The sequence below is a fragment of the Anolis sagrei genome, chromosome 6, assembly GCF_037176765.1.
Source record: "Anolis sagrei isolate rAnoSag1 chromosome 6, rAnoSag1.mat, whole genome shotgun sequence".
NCBI classification, from domain to species: Eukaryota; Metazoa; Chordata; class Lepidosauria; order Squamata; family Dactyloidae; genus Anolis; species Anolis sagrei.
Window position 1 is genome coordinate 68,142,509 of NC_090026.1, and position 21,892 is coordinate 68,164,400.

The 21,892-nt window shown below is 41.2% G+C and overlaps 1 protein-coding gene across 1 annotated transcript in view; it reads right to left on the reverse strand.

The window, feature by feature from the left end:
- Positions 1 to 598: 598 nt before the first annotated feature.
- SUGCT (succinyl-CoA:glutarate-CoA transferase) overlaps positions 599 to 21,892 on the reverse strand; it is a 428,036-nt gene continuing 406,742 nt past the window's right edge. Inside the window, exon 14 of the mRNA XM_060781587.2 lies at positions 599 to 1,773. Coding sequence (XP_060637570.2) covers positions 1,610 to 1,773 — 164 coding nt within the window. The 3' untranslated portion in view covers positions 599 to 1,609. The remainder of the gene's footprint in view (positions 1,774 to 21,892) is intronic.

The following is a 21,892-nucleotide window of genomic DNA, read 5'->3' on the forward strand; positions in this document are numbered from 1 at the left end:
TCAAAAGTTTGAGGACCCCTGCTCTGAATGGTCCTACTTAAATGACCTAATTGTAACTAGATCCAAACTGACCCCAAATTACATCAGTGAATACAATAGACCCCTAACCAAGTGGGGGAAGAGGATCATTATTGTCTCTACAAAGGAATGTATTAATGAATAAGCAGAGGTAATTTTCAATGGTAAGCAAACAGTATTTTGGTGCCCCCCCCCCCCAACCAATCACTGATATATATTTTCTGTGCCATATTTGGTTCAATTCCATCATTGGTGGAATTCAGAATGCTCTTTGATTTTAGGTGAATGATACATTCCAGTAACTACAACTCGCATATGTCAAGGTCTATTTTCCCCCAAGGGTGCCTCAAGAGCGCCCCTGGGCAAAATCAACTATACTGCAAATGCTTACTTTGCGTAATGGTTGAGCCGCCCCTGTGAATAAGTAAACCTTTTTGCTCATACAGCTCGGGAATCATCTTCTCATCTTCAACTGCTTTTGTGATATTCTTTTGCTGAGAAAGGCAGCTGATAAAATATTCCACAGCATTTTTTATTTTCCACTGTGGTAACTCATAAGGATTTCACCCATAAATTGTAATTGAAGTCAACTCATAAGTATCATTTCTTTATTAAAAGATCCAAAATTATTTTAAAAACCAAATTAAGGAGGTTGGAGAAGAACTATGCTTCTTGGAAAGTGATGCCACTTGAAAAACTAATGTCTGTAATTGAAAATGTGCACATTAATACAATAAATCAGCAGAACTGAAGACCCTTTTGGAAATGAGCACCATTCATTCAGACTTCAGCACTTCACTGGGCAAAAGTGTGTTCTTTGTGTGGAAAGATAAATGCAACAGATGAGCTTTACTGCTTTAGCACCACAAAAGAATGTCTTCAATTGTAGTGAAAAGCAAATACCTTCACGAGCAAACCTAATCTTAGCTAAATTAATCTTATCAGGATCTCTCATCATGAAAATTATGGAGTCCCAGTGGTGCAGTGGGTTAAACCCCTGTGCTGGCAGGACTGGAGACCGACAGGTCACAGGTTCGAATCCGGGGAGAGGCGGATGAGCTCCCTCTACCAGCTCCAGCTCCGCATGCGGGGACATAAGAGAAGCCTCCCACAAGTATTATAAAAACATCAAATCATCTGGGTGTCCCTTGGGCATTGTCCTTGCAGACGACCAATTCTCTCACACCAGAAGCGTCTTGCAGTTTCTCAAGTCGCTCCTGACACGACAAAACAAAATCGTGAAAATTGTGAAAAATATCACCAAAATGTGTTTGAGCTCCAGGTTTAAAAATAATCATAAGGCTACTTATTTTCTCAAGTCTTTGATTTTTAGCTTAAATGTTTCAAAAAGAAATGTGCTATCAAATGTAGCAAATGCTACCATTCCAAGTCCATTTTTCTACATTTTTGGACAGGTAACATTTGGTATTATTGCAACCATGGTAATAATCATGGTTTAAGGTTGGTGTATGATAAGTCATACCAAAAAGTATTATAATATTTCCATTATTAGGATGTGAAAGGTGAAGAGATCATATGTTAGAAGGATGCAAAAAGGTTCTTTCTTATTGCAGATGGAAGCCAAAAGCATTCACATGTGTTCATGCTGAGCGACCACTCCTGAGCTAAGCAGCTCCTGTAGGTCATCATCCTTGTACCCCAGTGTGCCCTTCAGTATCTCCATTGTGTGTTGACCAATAAGAGGAGGTGGCTTTGGCTCAGACACTTCAAACTGGCTGTACCTTACGGCTGGCCCTGTCAGAAAAGAAAACAGAAAAGTAAGCATGAATGTGCTTTGTTTTACATCCATTTGAAGCAACATAAGAAATGGTTGCTATATACAAAACAAATGTCACTGCCAGACACCATAAACCCTTACTCCTCTTGCTCATTACTGCATTGTGGTGGGCTGAAAGTTAAGATTTAGAGGATATTTGGTCATTATATGTAAAAGAATTTGTTGGAAAATGTTTCCAGCATCAGTGCTGAACACAAGGCTGATTCTAGCAGCTACTTTGTAAATATTAAAATTGAGTGTAGTAACCAGTGGATTTAAACAATGTGCATATGTTGACTCCACACACTTCATAACTAGGTGAAAAAAACATACTAAGTCACTGGAGACATGTCTGTATGAACCTAGTTATTGCTGCTTCAGACAGAAGAGTGAATTGATACATGCATTATTTTTCCCTCAATAATAATAATAATAATAATAATAATAACAACAACAACAACAACAACAACAACACTTTATTTATATTCCACCCTTCTCACCCCGAAGGGAACTCAGGGCGGATCACAGTACATATACACAACAAACATTCAATGCTGCTTTGAATGGACAATACACAGACAGACAGAACAGAAGGAGGTGGTTTGTGTCAGCTGTTTTTGGTACCAAGGAAGGTTGGGCTGAATCTAGGGGGTGCTGTTGCTCTATCCTCTATGCAGAAGAGCCGTCAGGACTTCCTTCTTCCTTTTTGGTCACCCAGCATTTTCCGATCTTCTTTCTTTATAGCATCGTAAAACACCTCCCCTGCTTTTTGCGGTACCTAATTTCTCTAATCACAGCTAAAGCTGTTTCTGAATTGCTTAGGTAAACAATGAGCTAGGCTCAAATTTGGCAGCTCATGTCAACCTGGGGCTTCAAACTTGCAACATTTTGGTTGATAGATCTTATAGTATACAAAGCCCTAAACGGTTTGGGACCAGCCTACCTGCGTGACCGCATCTCCGTTTATGAACCCACGGGTTCTTCGCTCATCCGGAGAGACCCTGCTCGTGATTCCACCTGCGTCGCAAGCACGTTTGGTGGGGACGCGGGACAGGGCCTTTTCTGTGGTAGACTCCTGACTTTGGAACACCCTCCCCAAAGACATCAGACAAGCCCCTATGTTGGCAGTCTTTAGGAAGAGCTTGAAGACTGGCTGTTCCGATGTGCCTTTCCAGAATAGGAAAACTCCAGCAATATGTCCCAGAAGCACTTTATCAGAGTTTTAAGATTGCCTGCACACTGCACTTACCCTAAAATCCAACACACCACCTGTCACACCCAGCACTTTTTAATATGTACCCATCACATTTGGCCCGGCCCTAGTTTTATTGTGTTATGGTGTATTGTTTTCTGTTGTTTTGTTACTGCTTTAATGTTTTGATTTGCTTTAAGTTGTGTATTTGTTATGCTGTTGTTTTATTGAGGCCTTGGCCTTTGTAAGCCGCATCGAGTCCTTCGGGAGATGCTAGTGAGGTCCAAATAAAGTTAATAAATAAATAAATAAATAAATAATGATTTACGAGGTGTGCTAAACCTCTGGCCTCAAGTTATGTTCTTCAAAGGTAGGACAACCATCACAGATCAAATACTATAGCAGAGGTGTCAAACTCATTTTCATCAAGGCCACATCAGCCTTATGGTTTCCTTCAAAGAGATCCATTGACAGAACATCTGAGGATACAGAGGGCCAACTATAATTGTTTTACATAGTGATCAGTGCTCTTAGTCTTTACCCAAGCTTGGGTCCCCAGATGTTATTGAACAACAGTTCCCTTCACTTTTGATTATCTGCCGTGTAGACTGGAGATAAGGGGAATTGCAAACCAACAGCATTTGTGGCTTTGAGTTTGAAAAGATTGAATTACATTTCAAAGTGAAACATCATATCCAAAGCCTTGTATTTAAAATCAAGCCCACTATCCTAACTGAACAGAACAAACTGTAGCTCCCATCAGCTCTAGTCATCATGTCTAATGATGAAGAATACAGAAGTTATAGTCCAGTATCTGGAGAGTCACATAAAATGACATGGTAGGCTGGATTCTGCCCATAGGTCTTGAGTTTGACACATGTGCACTATAATCACAATCATCTTATTGTGATCTACATTACATAATTTTAAGTATAATTAATTAAGTAGCAGGTGCATTGAAAAACCCTGCTATGCATAACAAGAGATTGATAAAAGTGTCCTAATGTGCATCAAGTTCTACCAGTGCGAATCACTGTTCTCTAGCTGGTGTTCCTATGCAAAACAGAACTGATGTTCTTCTGAACGTAGGACCTGATGTGCAGCAATCACTTTGTCAGCTCCCTTACATAGTAACGTAACAGTAGCCCCTTATTGGATATGGACAATACGGAATTATCCAGCTCTAATTCCCATAGATATAAGTCAACTTATGAAGAGTGATGTACATTCCTGAGCAGGATTACAGCCTACAGCTAGAAAGTTCATGCAGCACTACCATTTTAAAATGCACCACTTTCAATAGTTCACACATCCACATGTGACTTGTTGAATAATCTATATAGATATAAATGCTCTGTGCATAATGAGTACCTTAAAAACAAAAGAACCAATGAACGAAATCACACCAAATTTGGCAACAAAATGTCTCACAACACAAGGAGTGGCCATCACTCAAAAAATTATGATTTTGTCATTTGGGAGTCATAGTTGCTGGGATTTATAGTTCACCTACAATCAAAGAGCATTCTGAACTCCATCAATGATGGAATTGAACCAAACTTGGCACACAGGACTCCCATGAGCAACAGAAAATACTGGAAGGGTTTAGTGGGCATTGACCTTGAGTTTGGGAGTTGTAGTTCACCTACATCCAGAGAGCACTGTGGACTCAAACAATGATGGATCTGGACCAAACTTGGCACTAATACTCAAATGTGAAAACTTGTGGAGTTTGGGGAAAATAGACCTTAACATTTGGGAGTTGCAGTTACTGGGATTTATAGTTCACCTGCAATCAAAAAGCATTCTGAACCCCACCAACGACAGAATTGGGCCAAACTTCCCACACAGAACCCCCATGACCAACAGAAAATACTGTGTTTTCTGGTGGTCTTTGGTGACCCCTCTGGCACCCCCTCATGACCCCCCCCCCCCAAGGGTCCTGAGGCCCAGGTTGAGAAACGCTGCCTTAAGGCCATCCAGTCCAACTCCCTTCACCAGGGCAAGAAAACATAATCAAAGCCCTCCTGACAAAGAGCCGTCCAGCCATAGAGATAGATAGATAGATAGATAGATAGATAGATAGGGGTCTTGACTTCCCAGGTTGAGAAATGCTGCCTTAAAGCCCTCCAGTCCAACTCCCTTCACCAGGGCAAGAAAACATAATCAAATCCCTCCTGACAAAGGGCCATCCAGCCATTCACACACACACACACACAGGTATATGACAGATGCAGTATCATAGATTTGAAAGGGACCCCTAAAGAAGGGGGATTATATGTTGCATGCTCCATAATAGGCAAACCAGATAATCTCCACATCAACACTGACAAAGAAATAGCAAGAAATACTGTTTGCCCACAAGCATAAAGAAATTACATATATTAAAAACCAACATTGTCTCATTTATTTATTTTCCAGATCACCAGACTGGGCCACAGCAACGTGTGGCGGGGATGGCTAGTAAGATATATTCAAGTTTATGTCAGTGCTAGAAAGTTGCTAGCAACCTCACAATACATGTCATTTGCCTAATATTTCAACCCAAGCCAACTTTAATGGAGGATACTAGTATTTCCTTTTGAGAGAATACACAATCATTTCCAAATGAGAAAGCACCTTCCCCTTGGTAAACAATGTCTTTTTGTTCGAGTGATCATTGAACATTATTAGCTCCAAGCCAGACCCATGAAACTATGGAAACATTGCCATAGTTCATGAGATGTACATCCAAGTTTGTTCTTTCTTCATTAGATCCAAATCTTTTCATCTATATTCAGAAAAAAAGATGTTTAATCACAAAAGTGCTTGTGTCTGTTTACAGTGTAAAATGAATGGTCCTAGGTGACCATATATTGAAATGCTTTTATTCCTCTTCAATATTTGTTCAAAGACTTTTCCAAGTGAATGTACATTACCAAAATTCCATAAGGTTTTATCAGCTGCTACACAATCTTGCAATTAGTTTAGGGATTTGCAGAACTGGGATCACTAACAAAGCCATCCAGCCTTGGCTTTGGAAATAATTGTCGGTTTTTCTGTTTACAATTCTTACTTCCATTATTTCCAGCAGGAGTTCCAGAAGAACATTTTGTACATGGATTATAAAACTGATATGGTAAAAGAACCAGAATTTTTTTGGGGAGGGGGGAAGTATCGATTTCCCAGTATAACATGATGAGATCTTCATTACATAGTCCATTATCGAGCATCTACATTGGACTGGAATATTAATTTTGTGTCCCCTTTCTTCCCCTCACCCATTCTTTACTTCCTGTAACAGCATCATAACAGATTAATAGGATGCCAGTTGTCATGTTGTGCAGGCAAAAATAATATTTTGTGTGAAAACTTTGTGATTTTTGTATAAAATATACTTTTTATTAAAAACACTATCTGTCCCCTGCCATGCGTTGTTGTGGCCCAGTCTGTTGATCTGGAAAATAAAGTAATGAGAAAGTGTTGGTTTCTAATATATGTAATTCTTTTATGCTTGTGAGTAAACAGTATTTCTTGATGTTTCTTTGTCAGTGTTGATGTGGAGAGTGTCTGGTTTGCCTACTCTGGAATATGCAACATATCATAGTCCTTCTTTAAGGGTCTCTTTCAAATCTATGACACTATATCTGTGTGTGTGAGAGAGAATCATATCTATCTATATTTATGACTGGATGGCTCTTTGTTAGGAGGGCTCCGATTACATTTTCTTGCCCTGGTGAAGAGAGTTGGACTGGATGGCCTTAAGTATTTTCTGTTGGTCATGGGGGTTCTGTGTGGGAACTTTGCCCCATTTCTGTCGTTTGTGGGTTTCAGAATGCTCTTTAATTGTAGTGAACTATAAATCCCAGTAACTACAAATCCCAAATGTCAATGTCTATTTCCTCCAAACTCCATCTGTGTTCATATTTAGGCATATGGAATTTTTGTGTCAAGTTTGGTCCAGATCCAAACTTGACACAACTCCCAAACTCAAGGTCAATGCCTACCAAACCCTTTCAATGTGTTCTGTTGGTCATGGAAGTCCTGTATGCCATGTTTGGTTCAATTCCATCATTGGTGGAGTTCAAAATGCTCTTTGACTGTAGGTGAACTATAAATCCCAGTAAGTACAAATCCCAAATGTCAAGGTCTATTTCCCTTAAACTCCATCTGTGTTCATATTTGAGCATATGGAATATTCGTGCCAAGTTTGGTCCAGATCCATCATTGTTTGAGTCCACAGTGCTCTCTGGATGTGGGTGAACTATAATTCCCAAACTCAAGGTCAATGTCCACCAAACCCTTCCAGTTTTTTCTGTTGGTCATGGGAGCCCTGTATACTAAGTTTGGCCCAATTCAATCATTGGTGGAGTTCAGAATGCTCTTTGATTGTAGGTAAACTATAAATCCCAGCAACGACAATTCCCAAATGACAAAATCAATTTGTTTGAGTGGAGGACATAAATTGGACTGTTAGGTGTCTTGTGTCCAAATTTGGTGTCAATTCCCCCAGTTGTTTTTGAGTTCTGATGGTAGCACGAACTAACATTACATTTTTATTTATATAGATTTTTATAAACAAGGCCTAACATGCGAAAAATAATCAAAATGAGCACAAAACTTTCATAATTTCACTCTGCTGGCAGAAAATATTCTATATCTTTCATTCTTGTATGCAAGAACAAAATGAGCAAAGGTTTATATTCTTCTTGGAAAGTTTCTTGCTCAGTTAGGAATGGGTTCCTCATGTCACTATATGCTTTATCCAACTTCAAAGCTTCTTCAAGCCCTGACTTAGAAATCTTCTGCAGATGCCTTCCATGATTTTGTGGCCTAAAATCTGGTGCAAACAGAAAGAAGTGACAAGTGGAGTGCCGCAGGGTTCTGTCCTGGGCCCGGTGCTGTTCAACATCTTTATTAATGACTTAGATGAAGAGTTAGAAGGCATGATAATCAAGTTTGCAGACGACACCAAATTGGGAGGGATAGCCAATACTCCAGAGGACAGGAGCAGGATACAAAACTATCTTGACAGATTAGAGAGATGGGCCAAAACTAACAAAATGAAATTCAACAGTGACAAATGCAAGATACTCCACTTTGGCAGAAAAAATGAAATGCAAAGATACAGAATGGGGGACAATGCCTGGCTCGAGAGCAGTACGTGTGAAAAAGATCTTGGAGTCCTCGTGGACAACAAGTTAAACATGAGCCAACAATGTGATGTGGCGGCAAAAAAAAGCCAATGGTATTTTGGCCTGCATCAATAGGAGCATAGTGTCTAGATCTAGGGAAGTAATGCTACCCCTCTATTCTGCTTTGGTTAGACCACACCTGGAATATTGTGTCCAATTCTGGGCACCACAATTCAAGAGAGATATTGACAAGCTGGAATGTGTCCAGAGGAGGGCGACCAAAATGATCAAGGGTCTGGAGAACAAGCCCTATGAGGAGCGGCTTAGGGAACTGGGCATGTTTAGCCTGAAGAAGAGAAGGCTGAGAGGAGATATGATAGTCATGTATAAATATGTGAGAGGAAGCCACAGAGAGGAGGGAGCAAGCTTGTTTTTTGCTTCCTTGAAGACTAGGACGCGGAACAATGGCTTCAAACTACAAGAGAGGAGATTCCATCTGAACATTAAGAAGAACTTCCTGACTGTGAGAGCCATTCGGCAGTGGAACTCTCTGCCCCAGAGTTTGGTGGAGGCTCCTTCTTTGGAAGCCTTTAAACAGAGGCTGGATGGCCATCTGTCAGGGGTGATTTGAATGAAATATTCCTGCTTCTTGGCAGGGGGTTGGACTGGATGGCCCATGAGGTCTCTTCCAACTCTTTGATTCTATGATTCTATGATTCTATGAACAGGCTGCTGTGAGCTTTCTGGACTGTATGGCCATGTTCTGGAAGCATTCTCTCCTGATGTTTCACCAGGATAACATGGCCATACAGCCCAGAAAACCCACAGCAGCCCAGTGTTTCCAGCCATGAAAGCCTTCAACAACACAGGAACAGGTCAGCTCTTGTTAAAACAAAAACCCAGAAACGTTTCGGTGTATAACAGTGGTTCTCAACCTGTGGGTCCCCAGATGTTTTGGCCTTCAACTCCCAGAAATCCTAACAGCTGGTAAACTGGCTGGGATTTCTGGGAGTTGTAGGTCAAAACACCTGGGGACCCACAGTTTGAGAACCATTGGTGTATAGGTCCCATTCTACAGATTGTGCCTTTTGCATGAGGAAAAGGCTACTGTGTATAAGAAACAATAAATTAAATTATTTAGGACAACTGTATCAAGATTTTCACTTGTGTGCATATGTTCCTCATGTTAAAGTCTGCACAACTGATATTTGTATTTTGACTTCTTTAGCAAGTTGCTGAGATACATGGTCCAGATCTCTCTTATCATCAAGGTTTCCTATGGCTCCAGATAAACTTTATATCAGTTAGTCTAAGAGTACAATATTGTCTCTGCATTTTCCCTAATACTTGAACCTTGTGTCATCATAATAAATTTTGTTTATTTGGCGCCTCTCTGACATAACATCCCAGGCGCCAAACAAAGTCATAAAGTTAAGATACAGAACACATTAAACACAAGATATAAAAAGCAGATAAGGCCCTTGAAGCATCGTTTTGCTGCACTGGATCCCAAGAGGATTAAAGGACTCTTTCTTTTTCAAAGGCTCTACAGCTCAGAACTTTTTACAGGAGATTTCTGAGATGAAAGTGAACAAAGGCAAAACTAGAGACATGTACCAGCCATTGTTCAAACATGCAAGAGTCATTCTGATGGCCTAGATTACACTATGTAACAAAATTGGAAGAAAAATCTGTTCCTGGTTTGAAAATATTATTTCCTGTTTAATCGTGTGGTACTTACTCTGAAAGGAGTTGTTATACTCCAGAAGCTTCGTTTTTGTGGCTGCCATTTTAAAGCTTTGAATGTGGCAAGTTTAACCTTTCATATGCCATTTTGAACCTTTAATAAACTTTTTTTTTCATATTTTATGGTAGAACCAATTAGGAAATAACATTTATAACCCAGGAACAAAAATTGTGTTACATAGTGTTAATAGTTGCATCCACATGAGCACATACAATTTAATTTACTGGCTTGCTTATGGGCAGGGGAGATACTACTCCTCTGTTGCGCCAGCTCCACTGGCTGCCAGTTTGCTACTGGGCACAATTCAAAGTGCTGGCGTTACCCTATAAAGGTCCTCTCACATTTTTTTTTTTACTAGAAGCACAAGGTGGCTACATCATCCATATCACTAGATTGTCTTCGTCTTCCAGTATCATTGTCATTTTATGCTAGTGGCACTAGCTCCTAGGGAATGGTGCCAGTTTGGAAAGAAATGAACCATCCAATTCAGGTAACCAAGGAGAGGCCATTCGTACTGCATAAGTGCCTTAACTGTCATGGCAACACCCCATGGAATTGCAGAATGTGCAAGTTAAGCAGGAGGAGTTAGAATTCTCTGCAAGATGGGGCTACAATTCCACAGGAAGTTGCCGTGGCAGTGGAATATAGCACTATAATAGTGTAGTGTGAATGGGCTTAATAGTTTACTTCTACAACCTTCACTGGAATAACAAGGAACCAGAGACCTCCCATGTTGAACAAGGGAACCTGACAATATCTATGTAAAGAACACATGAAAACAATTGAAATTATTCTATTACATCCTTAAATGGCTACCCTTCATCCGACTTCTTTCTCTCAAGGTATAATGGGGATTTAGAACTACTGGCCATCCCTGAGTTACAAACATCTGACTTACAAATGACTCAAGTTAAGTACGGGGTGAAACAACAGGAAGTGAGGGGAAATCTACCCCTTGGAAGGGATATCCCTTCCCGGAAGAGTTATCATAGGGAAAAGGAGTTTCAATTGTAGCTTTAGCACCAATTTTCAAAATCCAGTTATCACAGAGAGAGAAAATGAGGTGAAATTTTCTGAACCGGGACCGACAGCAGCACAAACAAACAGACAGCAGGGGTGTTAACCCTTCCTTATGCTATCCAAAGCTCACTATATCTATATAAATAAAAATGTAATGTTGGTTTGTGGGATTAACATAACTCAAATTTAGACACAATACATCTATCAGGCCAATGAGTGACCATCACTCATAAAAACACTGAAAAACACAGCAGAAGGGACTTAAAAAGCTAACAAAGCAAAATGATGCTACAGCGCATGCGTGAAAAATGACTCCCCTGGCAAAAAAAACCAACACAATAGCATATCCACTAGGGCTGGGCAATTCGTTTCGTTAATTCGTTAATTCGTTAAAAATTCGTTATTTTTTGAATTACAAAACGATTACAAAACTTTTTTTTAACCTGGAAGTGTTTTTAAATATCGAAACGGCAGGCGCCAAAAAATTTTGTATTTCCGTCCATTTCGGAAATACGTAAGATGGCCGCCTGCCGATGCTTGCTGGGAGCTCTCCTCTCTCGGCGCCGGCTGTGTGGAAGTGCCCTCAGACAACTTAGCTCACAGCAGATATGGTGAGGTTTTCTGCCTTGATATCCTGAGATATAGGGCTGTGTGGAAGGGCCCTGAGAGAGTTTATTAACCCAGAAGGTGGGGGGAATAAGGCATGGCAATTTTCCCGCCTGAGGGGCAAAGCGAGCGCGCACGACCCTCTGAGGCCACCCTATTGGCTGGAGGGGGGGGACGTCCGAAGGCGGGAAAAAGAGGGGGAGAGGGAGGGCGGAGAAAGGAGCGGAGCCTCGAGGGGGAGCCCCGGCTTCTCTGCCGCCGCCTCTTCATTCCTCTTCTGGAGAAGGAGCGAGCGGTGTGGCTCCGGAGCAATGGCCGCGTTCCTCGGCGGCGCAGGAGGAGGAGGAGGCGGAGGAGGGAGCCTCGGGAGCGGGGTTTGCCCGTGGCCACGCTCCCCTCCGGGCTCGGCGCTGGGCTGGGAGCCGCTGTTGCCGGGGCTGCAGATCCACTCGCGCTCGGTGGAGCAGACGCTGGTGCCGCTGGTGGCGCAGGTATTGCCCACTCCAACCCAGCCCTCCCCCTTCATTGTCCACTTTGAAGGCTCCTTCTCCTCCCGCCCTCCCTATTTGGGACCCTTTCTGTGCCTACACACACACACACACACCCAGAAAGGGACCGCTCCGTTCCCCTTTCAGCTGAAGCGCCTTCAAACGGGGAAGGACTTTGTGTCTTTTGAAGGGCAGCCACCCAGCCATCCATTCACCCCGGCCTTTGCTGTTTGGCTTGGCATTTGGGGCGCTTCTTTCTTTCACATAACTTTCCCTCATTCTTTTTTCTCCTCCTTTCGACTGTAATCCTTTTTAATCTATCTGGAGGATTGCTGCAACTCCCAGCAATCCTCCAGATAGATTAGATTAGGTAGAGATAGATAGGTAGATAAATCGATCAGGAAGACTGCTGGGAGTTGCAGTCCAAGAATAGAGAAGGAAGAACTGGGAGAAAGAGGAAGGGAAAGAAAAGGGGGGGGGGAGAGAAAGGGAAGAGGAAGAGAAGAAAGGAAAGACATAAGGAAAGGAAAAAAAGAAGAAAGGAGAGAGATGAAAGGAGAGAAAGAGGGAGGGAAGGTTGGCCACAGCAACGCGTGGTGGGTACAGCTAGTATACACATGCGGGCACACATGGAGTTTATTTATTTATTTATTTATTTACTTTGCTTTGCTTATATACCGCTGTTCTCAGCCCGAGGGCGACTCACAGTGGTTCACAACCAATAAAACAGCAATAATTCAATGCAATAATGTAACAACAATTAACAAATTAACATAATTACCCAAACAATAAACAATTACTACATTAACCAATCACTATCGTCTCATCATCCAAAAAACATAATCCAGAAATTCATCATCCATTGTTCCATTCCTATGTTCATTGCCAATCATTGCACTAGTTATTCGAACGCCTGCACAAACAGCCAGGTTTTCAGTTTTTTGCGGAATACCATTAGAGATGGTGCTAGCCTAATGTCCGTGGGAAGGGTGTTCCACAGCCGAGGAGCCACCACCGAGAAGGCCCTATCTCTCGTCCCCACCAGCCGTGCTTGAGAAGCAGGCGGGATCGAGAGCAGGGCCTCCCCGGAAGATCTCAAAGTCCTGGTGGGTTCATAGGCAGAGATGCGATCAGTTAAAAATGTACACTTAAAAATGTACCTGTTCCGACTTACATACAAATTCAACTTAAGAAACAACCTACAGAACCTATCTTGTTTGTAACTTGGATTTTCCATGGATTTTCCATGTAAAAACACATTGTATAACTTCTTTTAAAATTCTTGTACATCTGCCTTCACCTTCTATTTGTGCTGCATGCAGAGGCGGCCCTAGGTAATTTTCAATGGTAAGCAAACAGTATTTTGCGCCCCCCCCCCCCCCCGCCAACCAATCACTGATATATTTTCTGTTTGTCGTGGGAGTTCTGTGTGCCATATTTGGTTCAATTCCATCATTGGTGGAGTTCAGAATGCTCTTTGATTGTAGGTGAACTATACATTCCAGTAACTTCAACTTGCATATGTCAAGGTCTATTTTCCCCCAAGAGTGCCCCTGGGCAAAATCAACTATACTGCAAATGCTTACTTTGCGTAATGGTTGAGCCGCCCCTGGCTGCATGCGTGTTGGGCTGCTATCTATAAATTCATGAAAAACACTTCTCTCAAAAATGATATGCTATCTTGAAGAAGAACATGGCTGATTTATAAAATACACACATTTTAAAAAGATGAAAACTTTGCAGTTTCATCCACATTCTTCACTTACATTTTTCTACCTCTGTTGGAATGCCATCACCAGAATGTACCACCCATTTGCCAGGCTGCTCCCATTATCCTGCTGCTTTCCATTCCAAGCCATCATATGTTTTATTTTAACGTTACATTCTTAAAAGAACACTCAGCACTAGAGTTTGGGTAAAAGTAAAAGAAGAGCAAATTCCACATTTGGACCCTATTCATATGAATTTACAAACTGACGATGTGATCAATACCAACTCAGTATGCTGGCATTCCATTGTCTGCTGCCAATCCCTGTCAATGTGATATTCAGCTCATCTGAGCTACGAAATATCAAAGCAACATGGGCTCTTGAGCCTTTGAAAAGAGGGAGCCTTTGGCTCAGGTTGGAGGAGTGTTGTATGTTTCAGCAAACATGGAATGACTCTCCCTTGTAAGTCATAAATATTTGTCAGTCTTAAAGGGGGAATTTAATTCTATTCCATGAAGAGTTCAGAAATCATCCTTCTTCAACCATAAAGGATGCAGGAGAAAGTGAAATGTAAGACACGCCCTTGAAGAGGAATGAAGTATAAAAGCTAGGAAGTTATCCAAAAAAACCCTTTTGCTTATGAGGGAGAGGGGGAGGTGGACTTTGCATCCAAGATGAGAACTAAATAGCTGGAGAGTATAAATTAGAATCAGATTGGAACCAGCCACACATAAGCAATATTCCATCTCAAATGTGCACAGATCAGTTTCATTAAAACAATTTCCCATTCTGCCTGACTTTTTCCACCTCCCGATGCTTTGGACTAGTTCTTTTTTTAAATTCCCTTTAACTGTGGAGCAAAGTGCTTTAGCTTACGTGAGTTCCCAATTGTAAAGTACTAATCGCAAGCAGCAGGTGTTTGGTTGCAATAGACTTTTTCCATCATCCACTGTCTGGGAGGATCAGCAGCACCTTCCTCCCACACACCCCATCACCTTTGATCCTTTGCCACTTGCACTTGTGGGTTTCACATTTGACTGATTCTCTTTTTCCTTTTCAGAATGTTTTTCTTTTCCTCTTGCACTGCCTCCAGTCTCCCCAGTTAATGCATCTTCCTTTTGCCACAATAGTTGCAATTAGGGGTCTTTTTTTCTTGGATAAAAATTACAGTCAAATGGTTGGAATCCATTATCTTTAAAGATATTGTAGATATCAAAAGTCCTGGGATTAAATAAAATTGCCCATGTGGTATGTCCAGTTCTCTGCACCTACTCTGAATTTGTAGTTGTAGCTGATGGGAATCCTATGATGTCTTTGTCATAGGATATATTCCCCCTTGTGGGAAAGCTTGATTCCACAACTCCCACCATAATGAGCCCTACTCCACAAACATTCTGTTTCTCTTTTATCTGACCACAAGATGCAGAGCCAATCTTAAAAAATGGGGCTACAAAGTTGAATTCACGACATGTGAGTGCGGAGAAGATCAAACCACTGACCACCTGCTGCAATGCAACCTGAGCCCTGCTACATGCACAATGGAGGACCTTCTTGCGGCAACACCAGAGGCACTCCAAGTGGCCAGATACTGTCAAAGGACATTTAATCAATTACCAAGTTTGCAAAATCTGTATTTTTTATCTGTTTGTTTGTTTTGTTCTGTTAGAAATGTAATACAATGGTATGGTTGCTGATGACACGATAAATAAATCTCACCCGAGCTTTTTAACCAGTTTTAATTAGTTCTTCTTTTAACCATTACATGTGGCCCGCCCATTGTCAAAATCTTGAGCCCAGCTTTAACAGATGTTGGAAGCACTGGAATATGCTATATGTAAAAAAAAACTAGGGCAAGTCAGACCTGTCAGTTTTACATTCTCTCATTTGAATTTTTTAAATTCAAATCATGTTATGTAAAATTTAAGAAGAAATAAAGCAAACACTGATAACAGCTTAGTATAAAAGAACAAAATAGAATTCTCAAGTAAACTCAACAGGCACAGCTTGTCCCATCATGAAGAGGACCATGATGTACATATCTGCCAATGAGTTCGTAAAAGAAGAATACAGGATTGAAATTAATCAAAGTAATAGTGCTGGCTCAGCCATTTGGGGGTTTTAGGCCAAAGGCTGTCTAGGGCCAGAGGTGGCCACCAAATGGCAAGAACTATTAACAGCTGGCCACCAAGAGACAAAAACAAGTCATTTGTTCCAGGGACCTGTCCGAGGTTCTGAAGGTCTTGCCTTTGACCTGTCTTCTTTATCTAATTCTGTAGTCTTCCTCTTAGAATGATGATGCTGCTCCTTCCTGTTGGTCTCCTGCTTTATCTGCTTCAGACCTCTTCCAGAATTGTTTCCTGGACACCCTTCCACATGACCATTTTCAAACAATATATACAAAACAATACAATGGCTGTAATTCCTCCTTTCAAACTTTTCACCTAAAATTCCTTTTAAATCTAGTAGCCAGCTTGCCAAAACCTAGGTCATTAAGCAAAAAGGAAAAAAAAAGAAAGGCATAGATTTCACATATATAAGATGTACAGTTAAGAGCCGCTCTTCAACGTAGCAGGCATACAAAATTTTTTAATGTGAGCTTAAATACTTTCTCCAGATTGCTCAGATTCCCATGCTGATTCCTATACCAGCTGTTTTCTGGAAGATTCAATGTGCAGATTTCAATTTAATGTACTAAATATTCCCTAGTTACTTGCCATATAATGGGATCTTACAGGTGGAGGGCATGTTTGTAATGTTTGTTCATCTCCTTGCAGGGAAAATACCATAAAATGAAATATTTTGGGTGGTGTTCCTGCATTCAAATGTGTTTTCCCCCTAAATTTCAGATAGTGTATCAATCAAAGAATGCCAAGAATTACCTCACCTCATCTACATATACCTGTAGCAGATTGTATTTTTAATCAAGTTTTAAACCAGCTGTTTTTTTTCTTGTGGGGTACTGTTTTCTACAATATGTAGGATTTTCATCTGGAGTATTTAATTCTATTTTTGTTGCCATTGTGTTATTGTAAAAGGTTATTTTAATGAATGAGGAAGAAACAAACCACACTGTAATGATGTAATTAGTATACAATACAAAGAAGGGGGTGTGGGGGAAGCAACAATAACAAAATATTAGCAGTCTACCTAATGAATAACAAAATAATTAATGAAAAATTCAATAGTAGTTAAACATAATCTCAAAAGTGGATTATGTGTAAAGTGGTGTGGAGTGAGATTATTTAAATGATGCTATTTATTCTTTCTGGAATTTAGAGAGGGCTAGATGGTCTACATGGGACATCGATGGCCTACGTGAGACATTGAGTCCAACCTCCTGCAAGAAAAGCACAATCAATGCACCCTCGACAAATGGCATGTTTAAAAGCCTCCAAAGGAGCTTCCACTACAACGAAAGGCACAGAGTTCCATTGTTGAACAGCTCTAACAGTCAGGAAGTTCTTCCTAATGTTCAGGTAGAATCTCCACCACTACCATCCCATCCACAAACACACAATAGTGAGTGGGTGGAACCAGGAAACTTGTAGGACATGTTTTGGATTTCACAGTGTTGATAGCAATAGTGACAGCAGTCTACCTAATGACATGGCCACCACTGGCCATCATTCTCAATCAACCTAGAGATGCATTTCCAGTGTGGATCGCAGCTATCAAAATTTGGAAGTGCTACTAGTCCCATATCTCTCCTTTCTTAACATTGATTCAGTTCCTTCAATTCATCCTGCTTGCTGCACTCAAGTATCTTCTTAGAGGCTATCATCTTGTTAGCGAGTTACTCAAATGGAGATCAAACTGGAACCTTTGAGTTATTGCAGAGATTGCAATTTTTAACAACCATGCAACAACCAACTTAATCAAGCCCCAGACATCTTTTAGCTGCTGCAGGGCTACCAATATTTCCCTGTACTGAATTGGAGAGAGTTGTGACAGAGACAGGGAAGTATCCAGCTATGTGTCGCACTTCAGAATAGGTTCACCTTGCTGAAAACACCAAACTGCACACAGCCAGAAGTCTTTATAGTTTATTAAAAGTAAAAGATAAAAAGTTCTTAAAGCAAAAGTAATGTTCTAAAAGGTCAATACAAAATAACACTTTGAAGCATGATCCAAAAAGGCACCAGCAAAGCAAAATCTCATGAGTACATGACTGAGTCCTGAGATCATGAACAGAAGGACTGCAAGATAATCCAGACAAGCAAAATGCAAGCTTCTTGGTTAACGTAAAGTTGCTCTGACAAAGGTTTGGTCCCAAACACACTGCTTAATACCCTTTGCAAAACATGAAGGCGTTTCTTTGGCATCTGACCTCCTTCTTGTTGGCTATTCTCACACTCCTTCGAACTCTGAATTCCAAACGGTCAGCCCAATCTAAGGTTCCTGTTTTGTCAAGGTCAGTCTGTTTGTTAGTGTTATCCAGTTTGTCTTCCTGCTCATTATCAGGCTGAGAACTGTCCTCCTTTTCTGAGTAAATTTGCACCTGCACCTGGCTAGTTTCAGTATCAACAAACTCATTTCTTGCTGTGGGAAACTAAACTTCCACACCCTGTTCCTCATTGACTATAACAGGGACATTTTGAATCAGATTGTGAACCTGAATCCCATCATCCTCATCAGAGGCACTCTGTGGTTCCAAGCTGGGTCACAATACTATGCCCCTATGTCTGGATGCATAGCAATAAGTACCTGTCAAGACTTCCTGGGATCTTCCAGAGATCCTAGAGGATGGATTTGTTGTGTGTACACTGATAGGAGTGCAGCTGGATTGTTTTCTGACAGTTCCATCTCTCTCCAATGACCAGTAAATGACTGTGTTGGGAGGGGACTGCAGCAGGTAATGGTGAGCTGGGGACTGGGAGACATGTCATAGTTCGACCTGTGTGGAATTTTATGATATGTCTCCCAATGTAGGATTTATTTATTTATGATATTTTTATCCCGCCTTTCTCAGGCCCGAAGGTGACTCAAGGATCTCAGCCTAAATCTAAATGAATATATAAGCTTTCAAGTTTTGTGCCAAACTGGAAAGCTTTCCAGAGTTATTTAGCTTCCCACCACTGGATCAAAATAAGTTAACTTGTCAAAGGCTACACAGGAATGGGTCTCACCTAGCAATATATGGTGAGTGAATTCCAATGTGAAATGACCTAATTCTCACCTCCCAAAGTAATATGCAGAAATTATCCTTTGGATTTCATGCTTTCCTGAGTTTTGCAATACAGTTCTCAGATGAAAAATGTATAAATTCATTTTTGATACATTTTACAATACAGTGCATTTCTAATGTTCAAGTTAGATGAAACATATCTAGGAACACTTTTTTGTGAGGAAATATCATTCAAAATGGGTTGATATTGTGTCCAATTCTGGGCACCACAATTGAAGAGAGATATTGACAAGCTGGAGGGCGACTAAAATGATCAAGGGTCTGGAAAACAAGCCCTATGAGGAGCGGCTTAGGGAACTGGGCATGTTTAGCCTGAAGAAGAGAAGGCTAAGAGGAGATATGATAGCCATGTATAAATATGTGAGAGGAAGTCACAGGGAGGAGGGAACAAGCTTGTTTTCTGCTTCCCTGGAGACTAGGACAAGGAACAATGGCTCCAAACTACAAGAAAGGAGATTCCATCTGAACATTAGGAAGAACTTCCTGACTGTGAGACCAGGGGGTTAGACTGGATGGCCCATGAGGTTTCTTCCAATTATATCAGTGGTTCTCAACCTTCCTAATGCCGCGACCCCTTAATACAGTTCCTTATGTTGTGATGACCCCCAATCATAAAATTATTTGTGTTGTTACTTTATAATGGTAATCTTACTCCAATTAAGAATCATAATATAAATATCTGATATGCAGGATGTAATTTCATTCACTGGACCAAATTCAGCAGAAATATCCAATAAGCGCAAATTTAGATACCGATGGGGTGGGGAGGGATTGATTTTGTCATCTGGGAGTTGTAGTTGATGGGATGTATAGTTCACCTACAATCAAAGAGCATTCTGAACTCCACCAATGATGGAATTGAAGCAAACTTGGCACACAGAGCTCCCAGGACCAACAGAAAATACTGGAAGGGTTTGGTGGGCATTGACCCTGAGTTTTGGAGTTGTAGTTCACTTACATCCAGAGAGCACTGTGGACTCAAACAATGATAGATCTGGACCAAACTTGGCACAAATACACAATATGTCCAAATGTGAACACTGGTGGAGTTTGGGAGAAAATAGACCTTGACATTTGGGAGTTGTAGTTGCTGAGATGTATAGTTCACCTACAGTCAAAGAGCATTCTGAATCCCACCAATGATAGAATTGGGCCAAACTTCCCACACAGAACTCCCATGACCAACAGAAAATACAGTGTTTTCTGATGGTCTCTGGCGACCCCTCTGACACCCCCTCGTGACCCCCCCAGGGGTCCCGACCCCCAGGTTGAGAAACACTGAATTATATGATTCTACGATATGCATTCATGTGCACATTTTCATAGAATGGATGTGTGAATGAATGCATGCAAAAAATATAGACACCTTGACAAACCATTTACCACTAGGGGTGTGCACTGACCATACATTTCATTTTGTTCAGTGTGACTAAGCCTGGATCCAAGCTATTGACTCTGGGGAGATTTGGGATGGAGAACTATCTCAGAAGAGAGAACATATCTCCAGTACATGTGTGAAGCAGAAGTTTCCTGGAGAGCTATGCAAGGAAATTTCTCCTGGGTCCAAACCAAGGTCCATCCAGGCCAGCCTTATGTTTCTATCCCTCATAGGCAGATGCCTCTGGAATCACGGGGCATAGAACCCATAGACCCTTTCTCTGTCATTTCTTATTCCCTCCCAAAAAAGAAGGGTATTTGTACAGCTTGTCCTCCAACAGCCCCTTCCTTGCAGCTGCTCCACTGGCAACAGACATTCTGCTTGTCAGAAGAGGAAGCCATTGCCTTCTGAACGGCACGTATGAGTGCAGCTGTGCCTCGGAGAGCCAAGAAAATACAGGAACGGGAAGGGGACTTTGATGCCAAAGCAGACTAGTAAGGAAGCAGTCTACTGGAGTGTTTATGCAACTGCACTCGGCCGTTCCACATATGGAACGTGTGGGACATCCCATGCTCATGGGAGAAGAAATCAGAGCTGGGAACCTTACTTTGAAAATGTAATTAGTTACAACCGTTTCAAATGAAGTCTTTATTTATGGTTATAGTTGCTTTTATGAATTAGCTCTTCACTTTATTTGAAAACTATTCCAACAACTTTAGTTTATTTATTTATTTATTTTGACGTTTTCTATACTGATCTTCTCACCTCCAAGAGGGACTCAGATCCGGTTCACAACATGTGTTCGTATACAAAAAATTACAAACCACACAATGCATCATAATTACACGTTAAAAACATAGTACAAAAACATCATCATCATCACAATTATACAAGCCAAGTCGTCAAAACATCCATGGTCATAATTCGCAGTTCATCATTCTCCTTCTATGTGGACCAGAATTATTAACTCAGTTATCAAAGGCCGCATTCCATAGCCAAGTCTTTGTTAATTTCCTAAAAGTCAGGAGGGAGGGAGCAGTTCTAATCTCCAGTGGGAGGGAGTTCCAAAGCCGAGGAGCCACCATCGAGAAGGCCCTGTCTCTCGTCCCCACCAACCGCGATTGTGACGGTGGTGGGACCGAGAGCAGCCACCCCCCCGGAAGATCTTAAAGACCTAGATGGCTCATAGGGGAGAATCCGTTCGGACAGGTAAACTGGGCCGGAGTCATTTAGGGCTTTATAGGTCAAAACCAGCACTTTGAATTGTGCTCGGAAGCTAATCGGCAGCCAGTGGAGCTGGTGTAACAGAGGGGTTGTGTGTTACTTGTTTTTTGTTTGTTTTTCTTAAAACTGGTGAACGCTGCAAGGCACTGGCCTATGGGATGAAATGCAGTTTGTTCCCATTCGATATACTATTTTATTTATTTATTTATTTATTTATCGTGTCAGGGCAACTAGTCGATTATATTACATTTCTAACAGAACAAAGCAAACAGACAAAATACAAAATTTGTGAGTTTGGTAGTTGATTAAATGTCCTTTGACCAGTATCTGGCCACTTGGAGTGCTTCTGGTGTTGCTATAAGAAGGTCCTCCATTGTGCATGTGGCAGGGCTCAGGTTGTATTGCAGCAAGTGGTCAGTCGTTTGCTCCTCTCC